Below are 19,932 nucleotides of genomic sequence, written 5' to 3'. Positions count from 1 at the left end.
ACAGACCTACAGGACTTTACAAGCTCGCTGCTATAGATCATTATGGCTGTTAATTAACCCTTTGAGCACAGAGCATTGCAGCTGCTTTTTTCCATTACTATGTTTAAACATACAGTATACAGCTATAAGAATCTGCTAAAAGTGCTCGAAATGGTCAAAATCGGATTGAATTTGTGGAATTTGGAAATACGTCACAGTTCAAAGTTCACCATAGAAAAACGGTCTATGTGACTTTTGCACAATTATTGCTACTTTCCATCATTACCAAAAAAATTGCGACATGAAATGAATCTTAACTTTGACTCAACGAAACAACACACACCCCCGAGATGTCCATATAAGGAGTTGTGTATTATTCCAAATTAGCATGGATGCACCTGCGGCACAGATCCGTGCTGCTTGAGCACAAAGGGTTAAAGCGGAGGTCCGTAACCAGTTGTTTGTGCTGTTATAAAGTATATTTTTAAGTTTACTTCACTCAATTGCAATCATCGTATGAATTGCCACGCCATTTTTTTTAAAGGCTAATGATACGTAAGACGAGAGCCGATACCTCTGCTCTTTCGAGTGGCTGTCGTGAATGGACTGTTGCATTCGGGAGATTTCTGGTTGCATGACTAAGATAGTTGAAAATGATGTTATTGCATTGCATCCTCTTCACTGAAGTATCAGTGAAGTCATCTCTAACAAACAAGTACTGGAACAAATGGCTCAAAATGAAAGGTTCATCCTTCATCAGAGCATGAAAACCCGATGCTGTCTGTTCCGTCTATCATCGGAGAAGGAGAGGACACTTGACGTAAAAAAAAAAAAAAAAACACGTGCAGCTTATTCAGACGAATGTTGCATCTCATCGTCGCCGTGAAAACACTGGGACTCCTGAAGCAGAAACACATTTGTTATTTAAATTCCAAAAGATTGATTCATTTATTTCAGTTTAGTAAAAGCTGCTTCAATTTCTGCTCTCTGTCCGTTCAAAAAATATGTTAAAGAATTGATATCATTTACAATACACTGAACGTCATCGAGAGCAACGCGTTAACGGCCGCATCGGTGACTCCTCTCACAGCCTGCAGCGTTAGTTTTCCAGACGTATATAATGATGCTGAATGACTCGAATATAAAACATGAATCATGGACAACTGGATAACTCCATTCTACCCTGGATGAGACGGCTTTCAGTGGACAAAAGTGTTCTACCTGATAACATAAGCCTAAATAAAACATTTGTTGTGGCTTCAGCGGCATCAATATTGTATATGTGAGTATAGCGAGACTTTTAACCTGATGAATATTGTATCTTTATCCATGAAATAAAACTTGGAGCCGAAAAATAAAGACGTCCGTCACAGATTGAGATATTTTTCGAGTCGTATAAATGTGACGCGGTTTTCCACACCGCCGAGCAACAATTGCTGTTGACTTCGCTGAAAAATTATACTTAATAAGATTTTTTTAAGTTTTACGGGGCAGAGCAAGAAAGGTTCATTATGGTGCAATTGGATTTTCTCTTTAAGGATTTAAAACAAATCATGATTCAGTTCAGTATGAGCCAAAATGTGCTATTAACTGAGTTCAGTAATAACTCTTACTAAAGAAATTCCATTTTACGGTGCTTTAAAAGTATCTTTTGCACTGATATCACATTATAGTACAGGTGTAAATATTTGCCAAAGCGCTGCTTTATTATCACTGCACAGTTTATATATTATTATTATTAGACAGTACAGTGCTGAGCAGATAGAAGAAGAGACCGCTGCACAAACTGCAGTTTTGTTCTTGTTTTATCGTTTTCATTCCGACAACAGACACGTCTTTCAAATCGTCCTCGTGAAATGCCGGATGTCACGCTGTTCCCCTTTATAGTCTGCTTCAAATAAAGTCAGGGCGTTTTTTTTTTGTGACAACAATGACATGTTTATATCGCTAAATGTAACATTTTTTATCTGACTTTGTTTCATGATAAATGTTTGTTGTTGCTTCAAGTGGAGAGGAAATTGCTCGGGCTTTTTGTGTGTGTGTGTGTGTGTGTGTGTGTGTGTGTGTGTGTGTGTGTGTGTTTGGGTGTGTGTGTGTGTGTGTGTGTGTGTGTGTGTGTGTGCGCCGTCACGTGTCAGAGTTCAAGCTGCAACTGAGCAGCGTTTTCCCTCTGAATTTCGTGTCGACATTTTTGCCTGTAAAGGAGACTTTGATACGGAATGAGACGAGGACAAGCAAGAAACAAGAAGCCAAATATGACAAGTTGCTGTAATTCACTGGCTTGCTTTTGTTTTTTTTGTTTTTTTCTCCTGTTGTCATTTATGAGGTGCCAAATAGCATGTTGTCGCTGCGCCACTTTCTCACTAAATTAGACATTTTCTCTCAACCAAAGAGTGTCCCTCTTTCCTCTGTACAGCCACACTTTCACTTCGCGCGACTGTCATCCTCTTGTGAATCCTCTTTTTTTTCTTCTTCTTTTTTTTTTAATAATCTGTGCTCCAATGTCAGGAAGTGCCTGTCCTGACACACTATATGATCATTTCCTGCCCCTGTCAGAGCATCAGGGAATAGTCACTGGATGTCAATACATCCCACCTCTAATTGAAGCAGACAACACGCTGCCTGGAAGGTGTCGTGACATGCCATCGTCACGCTTTCTATCCATTATTGTTATAGATTGTAGATATATTATTATTATTATACTAGATTGTACATATATCATTATTATTATTATTATTATTATAAAAGATTGTACATATATTATTGTTATTAGGAAACACTTTACATTAGGGAACACATATTCACCATTAACTAGGTGCTATAAGTAGCATACTAGCCCTTTATTAGTAATCATTGAGTGCACATTAACACCTTATTCTACCTCTATTACAACATGAATTAAGATTTTACGTACATATGGTGTTAATAAGTGCTTAATATTTACTAATAAAGGACGAGTATGCTACTTATATGTTAGTAAGCACATACTTAATGGTGAATATGTGTTCCCTAATCTAAAGAGAAATGGTTACCTTATTATTATAATAATAATAATAATAATAATAATAATAAATAAAGCAAATAATAATACAAATATACTGTAATTATACAGAATCTAGAATGCCTCTAAACTTGCAATTATATTTTATAGTACAGGATGCTGCATCATTGTAAAGATTTGTATTGATTTGCACGATGCATTATCCACTTTAAAAGCTCACAATGTTTTGCACGTTTGGGATTTGTAAAGATTTTTCCAACATCCCATTACTGGCAGGGAGTTGAGGCAATAATGCATGTGGTAGAAAAGCTTTTTTACACTCTGCTCAGTGCACACATTGATCAGATAGCAAATGTCTCCGCACGCACACACGCGCACACACACACACACACACACACATACTGTAAGTGTGTCAATTATGACCCAAAACAAAACACATTATTTCATGCACTCACTTTGCATGGGTGCACATTCGTTCTCTGTCGGCAAACATGGCAGCAGTTTGCCAAAGGGGGGAAAACACTGTACCTGGCTTTTAAAGAGAAAGGAACATTTGCAGCTGATAACGTGCAATTCTCCCAAAACCCACCAATGATAAATGCAGTTTATAATTACACCTGTGTCATTATTTAATTTATTCAGTCATGTCGTTCCATCATTGAGGACACAACCCTGTAAATATGATTTAAATGTATCCCTGAAGGAGTGCATTGGAACGGTTGTTATTGTGTTGTAACCTGCAGTTACAGCTCTCTGGATTATCAGAGTGGCGACGAATTCTCCTTTATTGCACACTTGTGTTGTATAAAATATAAGAGAAAAGAAAATGTGATGCTACAGTGAACGCCTCTGTTTACAGTATAGCTGGATGAACTGATTGCAAACTTAATTCCCGCTGTGCCTGGCATGAATACTTCCCCACACAGCCAGCAGGGCACAATAATAATGGAGGTGGTTGCCTTTCTGAGGAGATGGAGTTGCACAGTCTGTCACCTCTCCCATCTCTTCATCTAACGGCTCACTTTGGCACCTTTGTCTTGTTCTGTCACTCTCTGCAACATTTAGAACAGATCCGCTCTGAGTGACTATATCCTTGTTGGACACGTTTCTGATGAAAGATTGCAGGCAGTGCTAAAACTACGACTGACAAACACTCAGAAAAAAACCAGAAAAACTTTTAGTTTAGTATTAACTAAATTACAAAGGACTACATATCAACTTTTGGTAACACATTAGATTAGGGAAAACATATTCACCATTAACTAGGTGCTTACTAACATATATAAGTAGCATACTAGCCCTTTATCAGTAAGCACATATTAACACCTTATTCTACATAACCTTATTCTACTCTATTATGACATGAATTAAGATTTTTCCTACATAAGGTGTTAATATGTGCTTAATATTTACTAATAAAGGGCTAGTATGCTGCTTATATGCATGTTAGTAAGCACCTAGTTAATCTAAACTGTTACCAAGACTTTTTCCATTAATCTGAATTCATTGGGAAAGTGCACATTGTATGCATTGATGTGCAGAATGAAAAGCACATCAGAAATGAAACAAATATTTAATTTAACCCTTAGAACACAGAGCATTTTGGCTGCTTTGTTCCATTACGTACAGTATATACAGAGGTAATAAGAATGTGCAACATAGTGTCTTATATCCTTTTATTCATAAAGAAAAGAAAAACAGTCTATGTGCATTCTGCTCACTTATTGATACTTTATGTCACTACTAAAAATGTGATATAAAATTCATCCTAACTTTTCACTCAACACATATTAAAGCCTGAATATGTGACCTATAAACGTCCACTGACTGGATGTCCATATAAGGAGTTGTGAATTGTTCCCACGACAATTTACCATGGACGCAGCACTAAGGGTTAAGTCAAGAACACGATCACTTGTGTGAAACAGTTTAATTCAGTTGATCATGACTGAAGTCTTGCAAGATAAATGCAGTACAATAGCCATAAGTTACTGTAGACCCATTAATGCAAGAGATGGATAATTCCATCTTGTGTAAACATCATAAAATCCAACATAATAAAAAAAAAAAAAAAAAAATCTGGGACACTTGCATAAATGTGATAGTACATTCTGTTAAAATTTTAATTTGTTTTCATTCTTTCATCTCACTTACACACTGGATTTTGTATTCACTTGATCCTGAACTGATGAGTTCTCAGTTATAGCCACGAGCGTGTTTAGTAATTTGGTTCTAATAAGGACAGACACTGAAGACACTGAAGACACTGTACAATTCATTTAAGTGGTAAATACAGAAAAATACTGCTTTTTCCCCCCTGAAATTGTCGCTTGGGTGTTAACAAAGTGCCTTGAGTTGATTTTCTCTAATAAATGTACTCATGGTCAGATCATGTCTGCTTATATTTTAGACCCATAGTCAAGCAAAGGCCAAAAGACAATGACAGTGTCACACTGCACACACTGGTGCACAGGAACACACACCTGCCGATTTTGAAGCGACGTCAAGCGACATTCCAAGCGTTTATACACTACACTAAGTCACACTTTTATTCATCAAAAGAGTTGCAAAATGAATAGAAAATATAGTCAAGAATATATTGACAAGATTAGAAATAATGATTTTTATTCAAAATAATAATTTTGCCCTTTCGTCAAAGAACCAGCAAAACTGTTTTCAGCTGTGCTAACATCATTGCACAAGGGTTTTCAAGGGTTTTCTAATCATCCAATAGCCTTCTAACACGATTTGCAAACACAATGTACCATTAGAACACTGGAGAGCTGGTTGCTGGGCCTCTATACACCTATGTACATATTCCATTAAAAACCAGACGTTTGCAGCTAGAATTGTCGTTTACCATATTAACAATGTATGGAGTGTATTTCTGATTCATTTCATGTTATATTCATTAAAAAAAAAACGTTTGAACAGTAGTGAAGATAGACGACGGAGATGGTTGATCAATTGTCGGTTGTTGTTTTGTAAAAGAAAATGTTATTTCATCACAGATAAAATGTTAGTTGTGAGGGCACTGAGAGGGAAAAACAATCACAGCAGCGTATCTGTTCAATATACAAAAAAATGATGCTAGATATATAATATATTGCATCAATGTGTGGGAACAAGGCATGCATATTATTCATTAATCACAACTCAAATACAGTAAGGCTTTGCTATTAAGTGCACCAGCTCAGGCTTTTAGTGTCATAGTGACATGTATGCATTTAAGTATTTATTTATTGCTATTGTGTTGCACCACCCCCTCGTACACGTTACTCAACAGCATAATGCAATAATCACCTTTGCTCCCGCTTTCCCCCTATGCAGCCCCAGTGCCATTTATCTCCTCTTAACTTCTTTTGATAGGTCATTAAACTGGTCTTGGATCTGTGGAGTAAAGCACTGAATCACGTCGCAGGTTCCATCTGCTGGCATGTCTAATCTGGGTCAGAAGGGTCCAAGTACATATGGCCGCCACATAAAGTTTTATATAATAATTGGCAGTGACAGAGCCACTGAGGGAGGATTCACTGAAAGATACAAGCGGAGGAAGGACCCAGTGAGGGCAGCAGTGGATGAATGAACAGAGAGAGAAAGACGTTCTCCCGTGCATCTGCTGTAAATCAAAACCCAAAAAAAAGGTCTCTCGCTGTGTTCATAATTTGAATGTTTGTTCCAGATTTCATAAATAACAGCAGTGTGCGCCTTTTTACAAAGCGAAGCAATGGGAAGGGAGTGGAAGCTGAATCAGCATGTACTGGTATGAGATGTGAGCCATGTCCCGTCAGATGAGAACTTGTCCTTGCGATATATTGAGGAATTGCATTTTTTTTCTCTCTTTTTCGTGCAAGACTTTTGCAAGGCTGACACAAAAGCAGATTTTTTTTTTGCATATATGCTTGGGAAAACATTACTCAGTGATTAGAAAGTTAAAAGAAAATGCAGACATTTTTTTTTCCCCGTTAGCCGTGGCAGTCTGTTTTGTCAGATTATATGTCGTCATTCTGTCATTTTAATACTTCTGCACCGCCGCTCTCAGGCAGTTTTAAGGCTGTAAGCATTTACCTTCCTTTAGCGGAGATTTCAAAGATTATTAGTTGCATTATGAACCTATACGATGACATAACAGTACACCGGCAGAAAGGAATGAAACTTAAAAGGGTCATATATAATTGCTGAACGGAGCATTAAGAAGTGCTGCCGTCAAGATGTGCTGACTCCATGTCAGGGAATTCAGATTTAGTAACAAATCAATTTGAGGGGACCAACCTATTCATTATGTCGTCATTATGACGAGGACTTCAAAGAAACATACTTTAAGAAAACTTTGAAGTTTTGGTTTAACTGTATTAATGAATCTTCCCTGCATAAAATTGGTTGCCTTAGTTTTACTTTTTTATTGCAAACACAACAATTACTGATAGTGAATTTGACCTGTGTATTTAACCCATCCTTATTACACCAGGAGTGAACACACACAAAGCCGGGCATAGGAGCAGTGGCTTATTGGGTGCCTTGCTGGGTGGGGGCACCCCAGCCCATGGCCTTCGTGAGAGCAGTAAAAGATGCTCACGAACAAGTAATATGACTGCACGTGCGCAGATATTTCCATTGCACGCACAATAAACAAACAAGAAACAACTAAAGCCCAATTTCTGCTCCTGCGTAAAGTGCTCTGCATAGGTTACGCAGCTCACAGTGCGCACCGAGCGTCCACAGAGGCGGATCTGATCACCGCCGACAACGTCGCTGCCAAACTATAAATACGTCGTACACAATACCACATGTTTAGACTCTAAATGGCCAATTTCTCAAATGATCTTAAAACTGCGTTCCGTGACACAGAAAAGTGAGAAACGGCCACTGTTTCAACAACAACAGTCTTTCTCTCTCTTTCTCTCTCGGACGCCATTGCTCACTGTAGCCAAAAGCACAACAACCTTGCGCAGCAACCCCTACTGATCGGGCGGGAAATTGCAGCGCGTGTCCGTCCACGACGCAGAAGTATGAAGGCTCGAGGGGTCTCCGTGGTTACGCAGTCGGATAACGCATTACGCAGTCGGAGAAGTATAATGTGGCCTTTAGCTGCCCCTGTTTTACGCACCCCGTGGTCACACGTGTGCTTATGCAAGTCTGCTCGCAAAGTTAAAATCTACTTGTACGAGTCCACCAGAATTTTGACAGTTTAGGTGTGGTGACCAAGGGCGGGCACCGGCCCTCTTGTGATTGGCTCACTGTCAGTGTGATCAGTGAAAGCAGATTTGAACTTAGCGAGCAGACTTCACTTGCAAGTAGTTGTTTATCACTCGCGGGCGTTTAATTCTTCTTTTCCTTTTCGACTGCTCCCTTCAGGGGTTGCCACAGCGAAATCAACCTCCCCCATCTAACCCTGTTCTCTGTATCCTCCTCTCTCACACCAACTAACTTCATGTCCCGTTTCACTACGTCCATAAATCTTCTCTTTGGTCTTCCTCTAGACCTCCTGTCTGGCAGTTCCAACCCCAGCATCCTTCAACCAATATATTCACTAACCCTCCTCTGTACATGACCAAACCATCTCATTCTGGCCTCTCTGATCTTATCTCCACAACATCTAACATGTGCTGTTCCTCTGATTACCTCATTCCTGATCCTATCCGTCCTCGTCACTTCCAACGAGAACCTCAAAGAGAACTGTTTAATACGCAGTAATATCATTTGCTCGTGAGCACGTTTTACTGCTCTCGCGACCTTTTGACGTACATCTGACACCGTTATCGAACTGCCCCAGGATTGAACCAGCACCAATTCCTTTCCATTTGGACATGGGCTGCCCGTAACAGCAGTTGGCACCCACTTTGTGCTAACTCAGCTAACCATGCCTCCTGGTGTGTTTTGATTATAATTAAGAAGGTGTTCAAATTTTGTGTGTGCAAAAAAAAATGTGGAACAGAAATAACTTGGCAAAGAAACGAAGGGAAATGGCTGCATTTATAGCGACGCTGTACAGCTGTGTCTATGTGTTCTGTCAACACTGTCCTTCATCATCTGGTAATTAACAATGAATTACATTGCTTGATGAACAAGAATATTTCAGTTTCGATTCGTGTAAAAGCAACACGCATTTATTTCGCAGAGCTCAGATTACCGAGATGCTGATACCTTTGGTTTGTGCTCAATCTGAGGGAGTGTCTGTCAAACACTTGTCGTCTAATTACACTCATTATTCATACACCAATGTCTGCAGTGTGCATAATGTGAAAGAGTCCAGCGACTTACACTAATCAGTTCAAGGTAGAATGTGCCTTTCTGAATGTATGTACATGTGTACTTACACTGTGTACCCATCGCACACATAAAGGCTACAGGATACAATGACAATGAGTCTGATGAACTTGTTAAGTATCTGTACAGTCGATATGGATGAATCAGCCCCTTCTTAAATTATGTGCGGGATTAAATTTGCATCACAAAATGGTTCGTTCTTTTGTAACAAAAAAAAAACTCTGTTTGGTTTTGTGCTTCACAGAAAAAAAAATATACTGAATTGCATTAATAATCCAATTGTTTCATGACTATTACAGTTGTTTCACCACACAGACAAATTATTTATGTATGAATCCCTAATCACTGACTCTGAGTTCCTGGGTGTGCTTCAGCTATTGCTTTTGACTCAATAACTGTCTTTTTCTTTGCATGTTTTTTTTTGTTTTTTTTATCCACATGACATTAATTTTCCTTTTCCGTCCTTTTTAAGTTTTCCCCGACGCGGAGTCGCAGCGATATCAGTAATGTTTGTTTTTGAAAATCGTTTTCTGATGTGTGTCTCGGTTGGCACAACAGCAAACATGAACTTCCTCGCAAATATTCTGAAGGATCTTTTTTTTTAACAACTGTGCTGTGAAGTAAATCTTAGCTGCAGACGAACACAACAAGGATGCAGGGTTGTATTGTTCGTAAATGAATAAAATCTTTGGGTTTTTTATTGTGTAGATTTTGCGAGTGAAGAAAATAGCCTTCACACTGAGGAACAATGTACACCACCACATGTGTAGTGTTTCCCAACACTGTAATTGTGAGTTTTCAGTGTGCAATATTTGTTTTGTTTGTTTTCAGTTTTTTTGTTTCTTTTCCTGTGATTGACAGGGAATTTGCACGTTGGAAGGTGAGGAACACAGCGATAGAGAGAAGGGACCTGATCCGGAACCCTGTGCCACTCATGCCCGAGTTCCAGCGCAGCGTACGCTTGCTGGGCCGTAGACCTACGACTCAGCAGTTCATCGAGACCATCATAAAAAAATATGGAACGCACATCCTCATCTCGGCCACCCTGGGAGGTAAGAGTGGTTCGCTAGGTTTCATTTCGCTCTCTCGTGCTTGATTAACTAATTTGTTTTTGCACGCTATTAAAAATGCGTGCGGTTTGGGGTTTCGCTCAAATGCTGCACGTCAATTAAACTATTTCATGTGACAGGAAAATACATTTTCTTTGGCTGCAGATAAGACTGGATTTAAGAGCGTATTAAGTACCGAGCTGCTAATTATCAAAATGAATATTTTATATGAAGTTTATTAATTAAACAGAAATAATATAAATAATTGAAAAGCTGGCTCACTTTTTTCCATTGCATATATTATTACTAATCCCATATAATTAATGCAATAGTTCAATGACCCCATATTATTGTACTGTGAGACCGTGAAACCACAGCACTATGGTGTCCTGGATTATTCATCCGCCTGTTGGCAACAATGTCAAAACAGCCTCGTGGAAACAGTTTCAGGCCAAGTTGTTCTCTGGGGTGCTGCAAAAAAAAAACTATCCCACAGCAAAACTGCAGCTACATCACAGGAGAGAACAGGACAACGCTGAAAGGAGAAAATCTTGCAAACAAATAACTTTCCAACCCCCGAAAGCAGGGTGTGGGTGACTTTAACTTGACCTCGGTGAAAGACCATTTTAGAAGACATGTGGGGCAGAGCAGCAGTTCTGTCCGTCATTGACTGATGAATAGAAAATGAAAAGCCAGCACGAGTATGACTTTCCCAACCTTTACTTACGGCAAATTAAACATTTAGCTTTGGATCAAACAACAAAACTGAGTCATTTCTAGTCAGCGCCCTCCACAGGACCAACGTCCCACTACCTAAATGAGTCTCTCCCTTATGCCATTGCACCTGATCCATTCATTGTTTCATTTATTTGCTTTACATACGTGTGTACACTTATTTGATGTTGATTTTTTTTTTTGTATTGTATTTTGCTGCTGTGCCAAAACAATTTCCCCTCAAAGTATTTCTATTCTATTCTATTCTATTCTATTCTATTCTAAACTAAAGGGAGGCATCACTGCAGTCCAGAGGGTTTTGGTGGGGCAGGGACATTTTGCTCTGCAGAAAATGTATCAGTTTCTCACATATCAGGTTCTTTCTCACGTTGCACAAACTTGTGGGAGCAAGATTTAACTGTCCACTAAATGTGGAGAGCACAAACTTTCAAAACAGCTGCCTTTAATCTATAACTCATGCTGTACATTGAAAGTGTATATATAAAGTGAGCACTAAACCAAAAAAGTTATGTTGTTTGGTGAAAAAAGTGAAAAAAAAAAAAAAAAAAACACTTAAAATGTGTCAAACCAGATTGAGACACAGGGAAACAAATTTTAATTAAATAAAAAAAAACAAAGAAAACAGGTGGTGGCTCAGCCAACTCATCCACACTCTGTGTAAACATCTCATGAGGAGTTTGACAGCGACTTTGTGCGTATTGCAGGCAGCTATTTTAGCTCCACACATCCACATCTTATTTGGCACTTTCAATCAAAATTTGACACAGAGAAAGTGTCAAGGCTGTGTCTAAATCAACATTCCCTCGTAACAGACTTATACATTTTTGGCAAATTTCGTCAACAAGTAACACATTTTTTTACAGCAGTTACATTCACAGACCATTACATTTCTGTGCATATAATCCCCAAAATGTTCTTCATAAATGTCTGGATGTACTGTATAATATAGTATACAGATGAATGTTGAACAAAAATTTAAAAATACTTACTTTATACTTATAGTACTATGCATTCTCAAATGGTATGGGATTATCTAAAGGATGATTTCAGCATAAAAGGTAAGCACCTCTGCTGAAAATAAATGGCTTGTTTCTCAAATCTCTTATCTCCATCTCAAAGGGATTAATTAAGTCACCCAACTGTGATTATTTTGCCAACTTCATTTGAAAGATATAACACATTACCTCTAAGCCTGCAGTAGATAGTACGTGTATGCAATGTCTATAGTAGCTTGATCATTTCAGTCAATCATATAACATTGTGATAACGTCTTGTCATGTTTTTCCTCTTCCATTATGAAGGAGTAGAAAAAAATAGAATAAGAAATTCCTCTGGAAACCTTTTTAATCTGAAACCTTTTTACAGTTTGGATGAAGCTATGATAGTTTTGCAGTGAACGGTGCAAAGGGATATCGGGTGTCGAGGGTTACAGTTGCAGTATCGTGTTCGCTGCCTTGTAAGGTAATTCATGGTGCCACACTAATTTTGGAAATTGGAAATTCAGTATTGGGCTGAAACGTGATCGGACGGTTAAACGAAATTAAGTGTTCCTGTGCTCCGAGGATGCACCAGGTGGCTAAAATGTTGGGGAGAAAAAAACAGAAATAATCACAGTATCATATTCAACCACAGCATCCTTCTTTGTCTTGCGTTACTTTATATTTCCCGCTCTCTCTCTCTCTCTCTCTCTCTCACTGCATTTCTTGCCTTTCATTAATTTTAACCTCTGGCTCCTCTTTGCTACCTTTGAGTTATCACCATATTATCTGTAACCTTGAGGCCATTTTGTTTCAAGTTATGGGTCAGCACGCTCTTATCTCAATCTCGGGGGTTGCCCATTAAAGAACACAGTTATATGAACCAATAAATGGGCACACCTGACGAGTGATAAAGTAAGAAGAGGACAATTCTGTCCTTAGCCATCTATTCTATGTGGTCTCAAGAGTCATTATACACTCGAGAGCAAAGGGGGCGTGCTCGTATTCTCCAAGGCGAAGTAAAGTTGAGTGGTCAAGTGTAAAGAGACCCATTAGAGGTTCCCTCTGTCTGAACTCATGAGAAGTGGCTACAGTGCATAACCATTGACATGGAACAAGCACGTATACTTATTTTCCGGGGGTTGAGCCTTTAATGCGCACATTACTGAGTAGATGTAGACCGATCAAGGATATATATAATGGTTTTTAATTAGTAACGCTCATTGTAAACAGAACTATCCGAACTCCCTAAGGCGATTTAAAGGTATATAAGGACAAATTAAGGCACGTAATGACGGTGAGGGTTAAGGAAAGATTGATGCCTCGCAATTAAATCCACTGCCATATGCCCTAAACTTGTCTTTAAAGTTTCTATTTGCAAGTTTTGGCTATTGCCGCGCGGCCGACATTAGGATTAGCATATGTTTATTTAACGATGTAGCAGGACACCCTGCAGGTTCAGCATCAAGCTTCGTTTCTTTACTCACCGGGAGCTGTCTTCAGGTAATGATTTCAACTGATTATGCAAGCCTGTCCCTTATCCCATTTTTAAAACTATTTTAGCACAAAATGATATTTGGATGCTATTAATAAAGTGTGACCTCTTTCTCACTTAAAAAAAAAAAAAAAAAAAAATGTCTTTCATGACAAAAATCACTGTTTGTTCCTGGAACCATCATTTGAGTTTTTGCAGTGATGGACAAAATAATTTGATGATTTAGCCTTAAACCAGTTTAACAGCTCATGATAAATGCTTTTCTGTGGGTGGGTCAAAATATCAGATTGGGAATACATCCTCCCTTGTGCAATAAGATAATCGATATGCCAGGGCAAATATCGATATTTTGATTAATAAATGCCGCTCCTCAAACAAATGACGGACACTTGGGTGGAAGTTACACTTCAATATGTTTTGAACAGACTTTATGCACTTTGTTCTCTATGTTGTGAATAAAAAAGAGAAATCCTGCACGTTTAACTTTTCACAGACGGATTTCTTTTCTTCAATTAGACAGATATCGCTATATGATTGTCTTGCAATTGATTATCACAGAATCGCCGTATCGTGATATCATTGGCATCGTATTGCATAACCGTATCGTGAGGTAATAACCGTACCCTGTGTTTCCCACGCCCTATATCTTCCAGTCACAGCCCATTGAATGTGAAACTGACAAATTTTAAACCTTTCTTGTAGCCTTAACCGTCAGAGATGATTATTTTGTCATTATTGTCCGTTCTAGGTATTTAAAACAGTCATTTACTAGTGAGTGGCACCGATTGTTGAAAGCTTTTCTAAAAGTAATTGCCTGCTGCCTTACTCCTGTATGAAGCTTTTAATCGCCTCAAACCCCCGTCATGTCTGGGTATAACATGTGCTGTGTTTTTTAAAAAAGAGCCTTCAAGGGATGTGTATTTTGAACCAGACAACATTACGTGCACGCTGAGGCATAAGCCGTAACAGAGGGAAAAATCAAAACTCTGATTTCCCAACAAAAAAACACCATCAATCTATGTGTGAGTATTAACTGAGACCAGAGACTGGATCTGAAAAAGACAACAAAACCATGGGACATAGATGTATGGACGTCTGATTCGCCTCCAGCCGCTGTGAACAATACAGCGAAAATCAAGTTTATTGCCAATTCCCAAGAATTCTATGTGGTCAGTGGATCCCAGGGCTTTTAGAGTGATTACTGTACAACCAAGACTCTACAAGAAAGCTAGAAGAAGATAGTGAGGGAGAAAAAAAATGACGATTCATTTTTCATGTGAGGCAAAAAAAAAATTCATTTTCACATCCTCAAGCCTTTTAAATCAGTTTTGAGTAAGCTTCTGTTTCACTGTGAACTGTGAAGGGTCTAGAGAAGTTGTGTTGAGTTAAACTATGCAAAAAAAAAATCCCTAAATAATGTTTTGTAGTCATTTTCTAAAATCCACTGTTTAGACTGCAACAGTACTTGAATGACAAATAGATAATGGTGAATCCTGTACACAGCCTGAATGTATATTATTGTCAACCATGAGCTGTTTTTAAAGGTGCCATATGTAAGTATGTGGCCAAAAACGGTTACTACATTCAAATTCAAAATACTAAGGTCTTTTAGGTTTCGTTTTCAGACGTAACTGGCAACCCGTGGTTGCTCGGCAGCTGAGACTCTACTGACTGCAATGATTGGTAGACCGGGGTAGGTGGCGCCACATGCCAAAGCATGATTTCAAAACATAAACATGATTTGCAGTCTGCAAAATATATTTTGTTAATGCAAATATTTTGGCTGTACTGTTGTTGTTGGTGAGTTCAGTTTGTTATATGAACATTATTCCTGAGTCTCTGTGACATATTAGGAGGATTTTTTGGTCAGCTGATTTAGATTTATTACATAATGCACTTTAAGAAAAATAAAGTTTTTTATCATTATTATTATTATTTATTTTCTGGTTTTTTTCTTCCTCAGTTGCACAGTTTTAGTTTAAGAGAAACAAAAACACATTTCTCGCACTGGTGACCCCTTTGTTTTACATAGCAGCTCAAGATTTGACATATAGGAGGGACTGTGTCTACTCTCCAGTGACTACACAACCTGTGACTGCATCAGAGGCCGTTTCATTGCAATCACCTATTGTTTTCAGCGAAAACAGTTTACTGCAATGACTCGCAGTTGCTGAAGCCTGAGGCTAGAGTTCACGTGCACAACTCCGGCAGTGCCCTCGGTCGTTGCGGAAGACAACACAGCTTGTCAAAACTGCCACATCACGCTTGAAACTTCTTTGTAGTTGTTGTTGTACTGCTGTGAACAGAGTAAACGTGCAAGTTTAAAAATAAGATCAACATCAACCTATTTATGAGAAGAGAAGCCTTTTACTCATGTCTTGATTTAAGTGTAGTCAAGATTGTAAAATGCTAAACACCAGCCTTTTACAGTCGGTTCCACAAATATCCAAAGAGGAATACTTAAAGGTGCAATATGTATTAAATCTAAAGCAACTGATAGTAAAATCCTCTTAATATGTCACCGAGACTCAGAAATAATGTTCATATAACAAACTGAATTCACTAACAACAACAGTACAGCCAAAATATATTCACATTAAAACATTTGATTTGAAGACTGCAAATCATGTTAATGTTTTGAAATTATGTTTTGGCATGTGGCGCCACCTACCAATCATTGCAGTCAGTAGAGTCTCAGCTGCCGAGCAACCACAGGTTGCCAGTTATGTCTGAGCTACAATGGCGGAGAAAACGAAACATAAAAGTCCTCGGTATTTTGAATTTGAGTGTAGTAACCGTTTTTGGCCACATTCTTACATATGGCGCCTTTAAATGCATAAAATAATAAAGGGTATTTGGGGCTCATGAACATCACTGTGTCATGTGTGAATCCCTGTCCCTGAAACCCAAACAGGTCATAACACTCAAACCAGCTCTTTGACGGTGTCTCAGAAATTGAGGACCAGCCAAACTAAATGTCCCAGAATGTCCGAAGGTATAAAACTCAAACTGGTTTCTCCCGAAACTAGTGAGACGCATACATACACACACAAAAATGCACGAGTGCTTGCTGAATACGATATAGTATATTGTATTCTAGTAGCTATATACGATATAGCTACTAGCTACTATAGTAGATAGTAGCTACTATCTACTATAGTAGCTAGTAGCTAATTCCTAGTAGTTAAGTTAGTAGTTAGTAGTTAGTAGTTAGTAGTTAGTACCTAGTACCTAGTACCTAGTACCTAGTTAGTTGCTTTACATACATACACTCGTGCTGATTTTGAGGGAAAACTGTTTCTAAATACCCCCACAATGTTTTTCTTACACATAGGTGCACACAAATGATTTTTTTTTACAGCCACAGTGCTAATGATTTCTCCCTGACCGGAAGCAATGATTACAAAATATTTATGTTCAGAAGAAGTTACTTCATGCCACACTAAGTTGCGATAAAGATTTTTTTTTTTTAAGAAAACTACAAATCAAGAGCTTAATGATGGTCCATTATTCTTGTCCGGCAGTGTAAAGTCAAGTGTGTGTAAGTAACTCTGCAAACCCCTGAAGGGGAAAAGAGCATGGCAGCATCAGAGCATGGCGGCTTCTTCCCCTCAGTGCTTCTACTAACCAGGCAAGAGACTGCCATCTTGTAATCGATTAATCCGTCCATTATTTTCTCGATTAATCGATTAATCGTTTGGTCCATAAAATGTTAAAAAAAAATCTTTGTCCACAAACCAAAATGATTCAGATTTAATGATTATGTAGAGCAAAGAAACAAAGAAAAATGTTCACATTTAAGAAGCTGAAACGATCAGAAATATTGTTTTAATAATTAAAAAAGTTTCAAACCAATGAATTGATTTTCAAAATAGTTGTATTCATTAAGTAATCGATTCATAATCGATTCCTTTTTTTGGGGGGTGAGGGTGGGTAGACAGACAAGGATGGTGTGAGAGAGATGGGGGGAAGAGAGAGAGAGAGGAAGGGAGAGAGAGACACTAGATAGAAGTTGGTAGCATAACACACTAAGGCAATAATGATAACATTAACAACACTGATATGCATTTGTAAAAGTACAGTACCATTAGTATCGATTCCTCGATTCATTCTTTCAGCTATGCATTTTGAAAAGGAACGTCGCTTGTGGAAGCAAATCCCGTGTTTGCTTTTTATGCATCGGTTTCTGATTGTGCAAAAATGAAAGATGTGGTGCGAGGGGAGAAAGAAAAAAATACAAATGTTGCGCCGAGATTCACAGAGAAGCCCGCTCAATCTTTTACAATGTGTCAACAAGCAAACATATGGCATGCAAATAGGAGCGATTGCCTCGTGCTGTGTAAATATTTGGCCCCTGGTGCTGCTCTCAGCGTTCACATTTCCTCTCCTTTGCAGACACTCACTAAAAGGTCAGTCATTCAGAAAACATACAATTCCCCTATTTCCTGTGGAAATTATCATACAGCAGGGAAACACAAAAGGCAAGGCTTGAGAGGTTTTCACTTACCTCTCAGATGTTAAGTGTGTGCATAAGGGTACGGTATAGATTGGAGTTGTGTGTAGCAGTTCCAGGATTCAGGCGAGGGAGTGGCAGTTGTATGCAGAGGCAGAGCATTCAGCCTTTTCTTTTATTTGTTGGGGATCCTCTGGAGTTTGAGATTAAAGGCTGTGTTAAAATGTCATCTAATTAGTGAAATATTTGTCTCCACTTCCTCAACAATGATGTCTCATCAAAATGTCTCTGCCAAATTCCTTCGATCAGGTGAGACTGTTCACGTCTTCTTTCTTTTCATACCGTCAAGAAAGACATTTTACGAATTTCCTTCAGACGGTGTCAACAGGCAGGGTCAGACATTTAATTTGGACAAGAACCAGAGTTATATTCTTCAGTCAGCAGGCATGTGGTAATTGTGGAACATGCCAAACAATGTCACGATACAGAGAGAAGGAACAACACTTCTCAAGTTTCTAACTCAAGATTATAACACTTGTGGCGGCAGCTTGTGTGTTCATCCCCGTTTTCTAATTTTCTCTGCACTAATTAAGTTTCTGCAATCAGTAATGTTATTTTTTTTCTCATTATGCTTGTCTTTTCCCCTGCTTGGTAGCTGACAAAAAAAAAACACACACACACACACACACACACACACAAAATAAAACTAAACAGGATAAAGTCCCTGTGGTACTGAGGTAAAATATTCTAGCCGTCTCATGGAAATAATGCTGGGTATTGGGGCAAATCTAGGTATATTACAGGCGATGGTTCCTGCTTGGGGATAAGGTAACAAAATATCGAGACTGCTCCTGGAAAACTGGGGCGCCTGGTTTCTCAAGCTGAAACTTCCTGCTTCCCTTTTTAGACTTCTGACTTATCGCATGTGTTAAGAGCTCTACTGGTACCTGAGATGAGGCTGAGTTGGACAACACTCACAAACGAAGACATTGACAGGACACAGTCATTATTTATTAAGTGAACGGAAGCTCTTATAAACGCTTCTCTTGCTATTTTGCCACATCGCTTAAATACAATAGTCAGTCTTCCCCCCATAAAATTGCTGAGCATATGGAGCATGAACTTAATCATATTTCTTTTTCCTTGTCCCCACCTGCAGGAGAGGAAGCACTCACTATGTACCTAGCCAAGAACAGGCTGGACAGGAAGCTTGTTAACACTACTCAGAACGTGGAAGCCCTTCATCAGCTGGCCTCATCATACTTCATTGACCGTGACGGCACGATGAGGAAACTGCACGAGATTCAGATTTCTACCAATGCCATCAAGGTCAGTGCGAATCCAACACATTTATAAGACGCATTTGTTTTTTTTGTTTTTTTAACTTTGAATCGAGCATTAAGAAGGCGGGAGGTAATTAAAATGAACATTGACGGCAATTTCAGTTGTCACTCTCTGCCCAGCCAGCCTAAGCATCCTATAAATATTATTTGCTACTATACTCTGCCACTTCCACCTTTGCTGAATAGAGGCTAAACAGAAAATAAAAAACTATGAAAGCTGTTATGAAGAGATTGTTTTTGCCAGGGAAACATAAACACAGTGTGCCCACGCAAACAACGTATTTGACGGTAAACAACTTTTTGTTCACTCACTCCGCTAGCAGATGGTGTATACTACTAATAAATACACGGGAAAAACACTTAGTTCAGAGAAGCATTAGCTGTTCTTTTTACTTCTTTTCTACGCAAAGTCATAAAACTAACATTTCACAATTTACTGATATGGAAGTGTAGCGGTGACAAAAAGGTAAAGCAATGCAGTGAAGGGCGGACTGTAAAGGGTGGACATAGTAAATCCACCTGAATACATTAGCATAATTATAAACATGCACCTCCTGAACTAAAAATAAAAAATATATATATATATACATTCAGATTAGGGAACACATATTCACCATTAACTAGGTGCTTACT

At 38.6% G+C, this 19,932-nt stretch overlaps 1 protein-coding gene across 1 annotated transcript in view; it reads left to right on the top strand.

Annotated features, from left to right (window-relative positions):
• The window catches only part of brinp1 (bone morphogenetic protein/retinoic acid inducible neural-specific 1), a gene marked incomplete at both ends in the record, with an annotated part of 82,467 nt that overhangs the window by 16,080 nt on the left and 46,455 nt on the right, over nt 1–19,932 (top strand). The window contains 2 exons of the mRNA XM_083902571.1: nt 10,109–10,299; nt 19,116–19,285. Coding sequence (XP_083758697.1) covers nt 10,109–10,299; nt 19,116–19,285 — 361 coding nt within the window. The remainder of the gene's footprint in view (nt 1–10,108; nt 10,300–19,115; nt 19,286–19,932) is intronic.

The sequence above is a fragment of the Microchirus variegatus genome (genome assembly GCF_963457635.1).
Source record: "Microchirus variegatus genome assembly, chromosome: 16".
NCBI classification, from domain to species: Eukaryota; Metazoa; Chordata; class Actinopteri; order Pleuronectiformes; family Soleidae; genus Microchirus; species Microchirus variegatus.
Note: the sequence above shows the minus strand (reverse complement) of the source record. Positions and strands in the feature narration are given on the sequence as shown.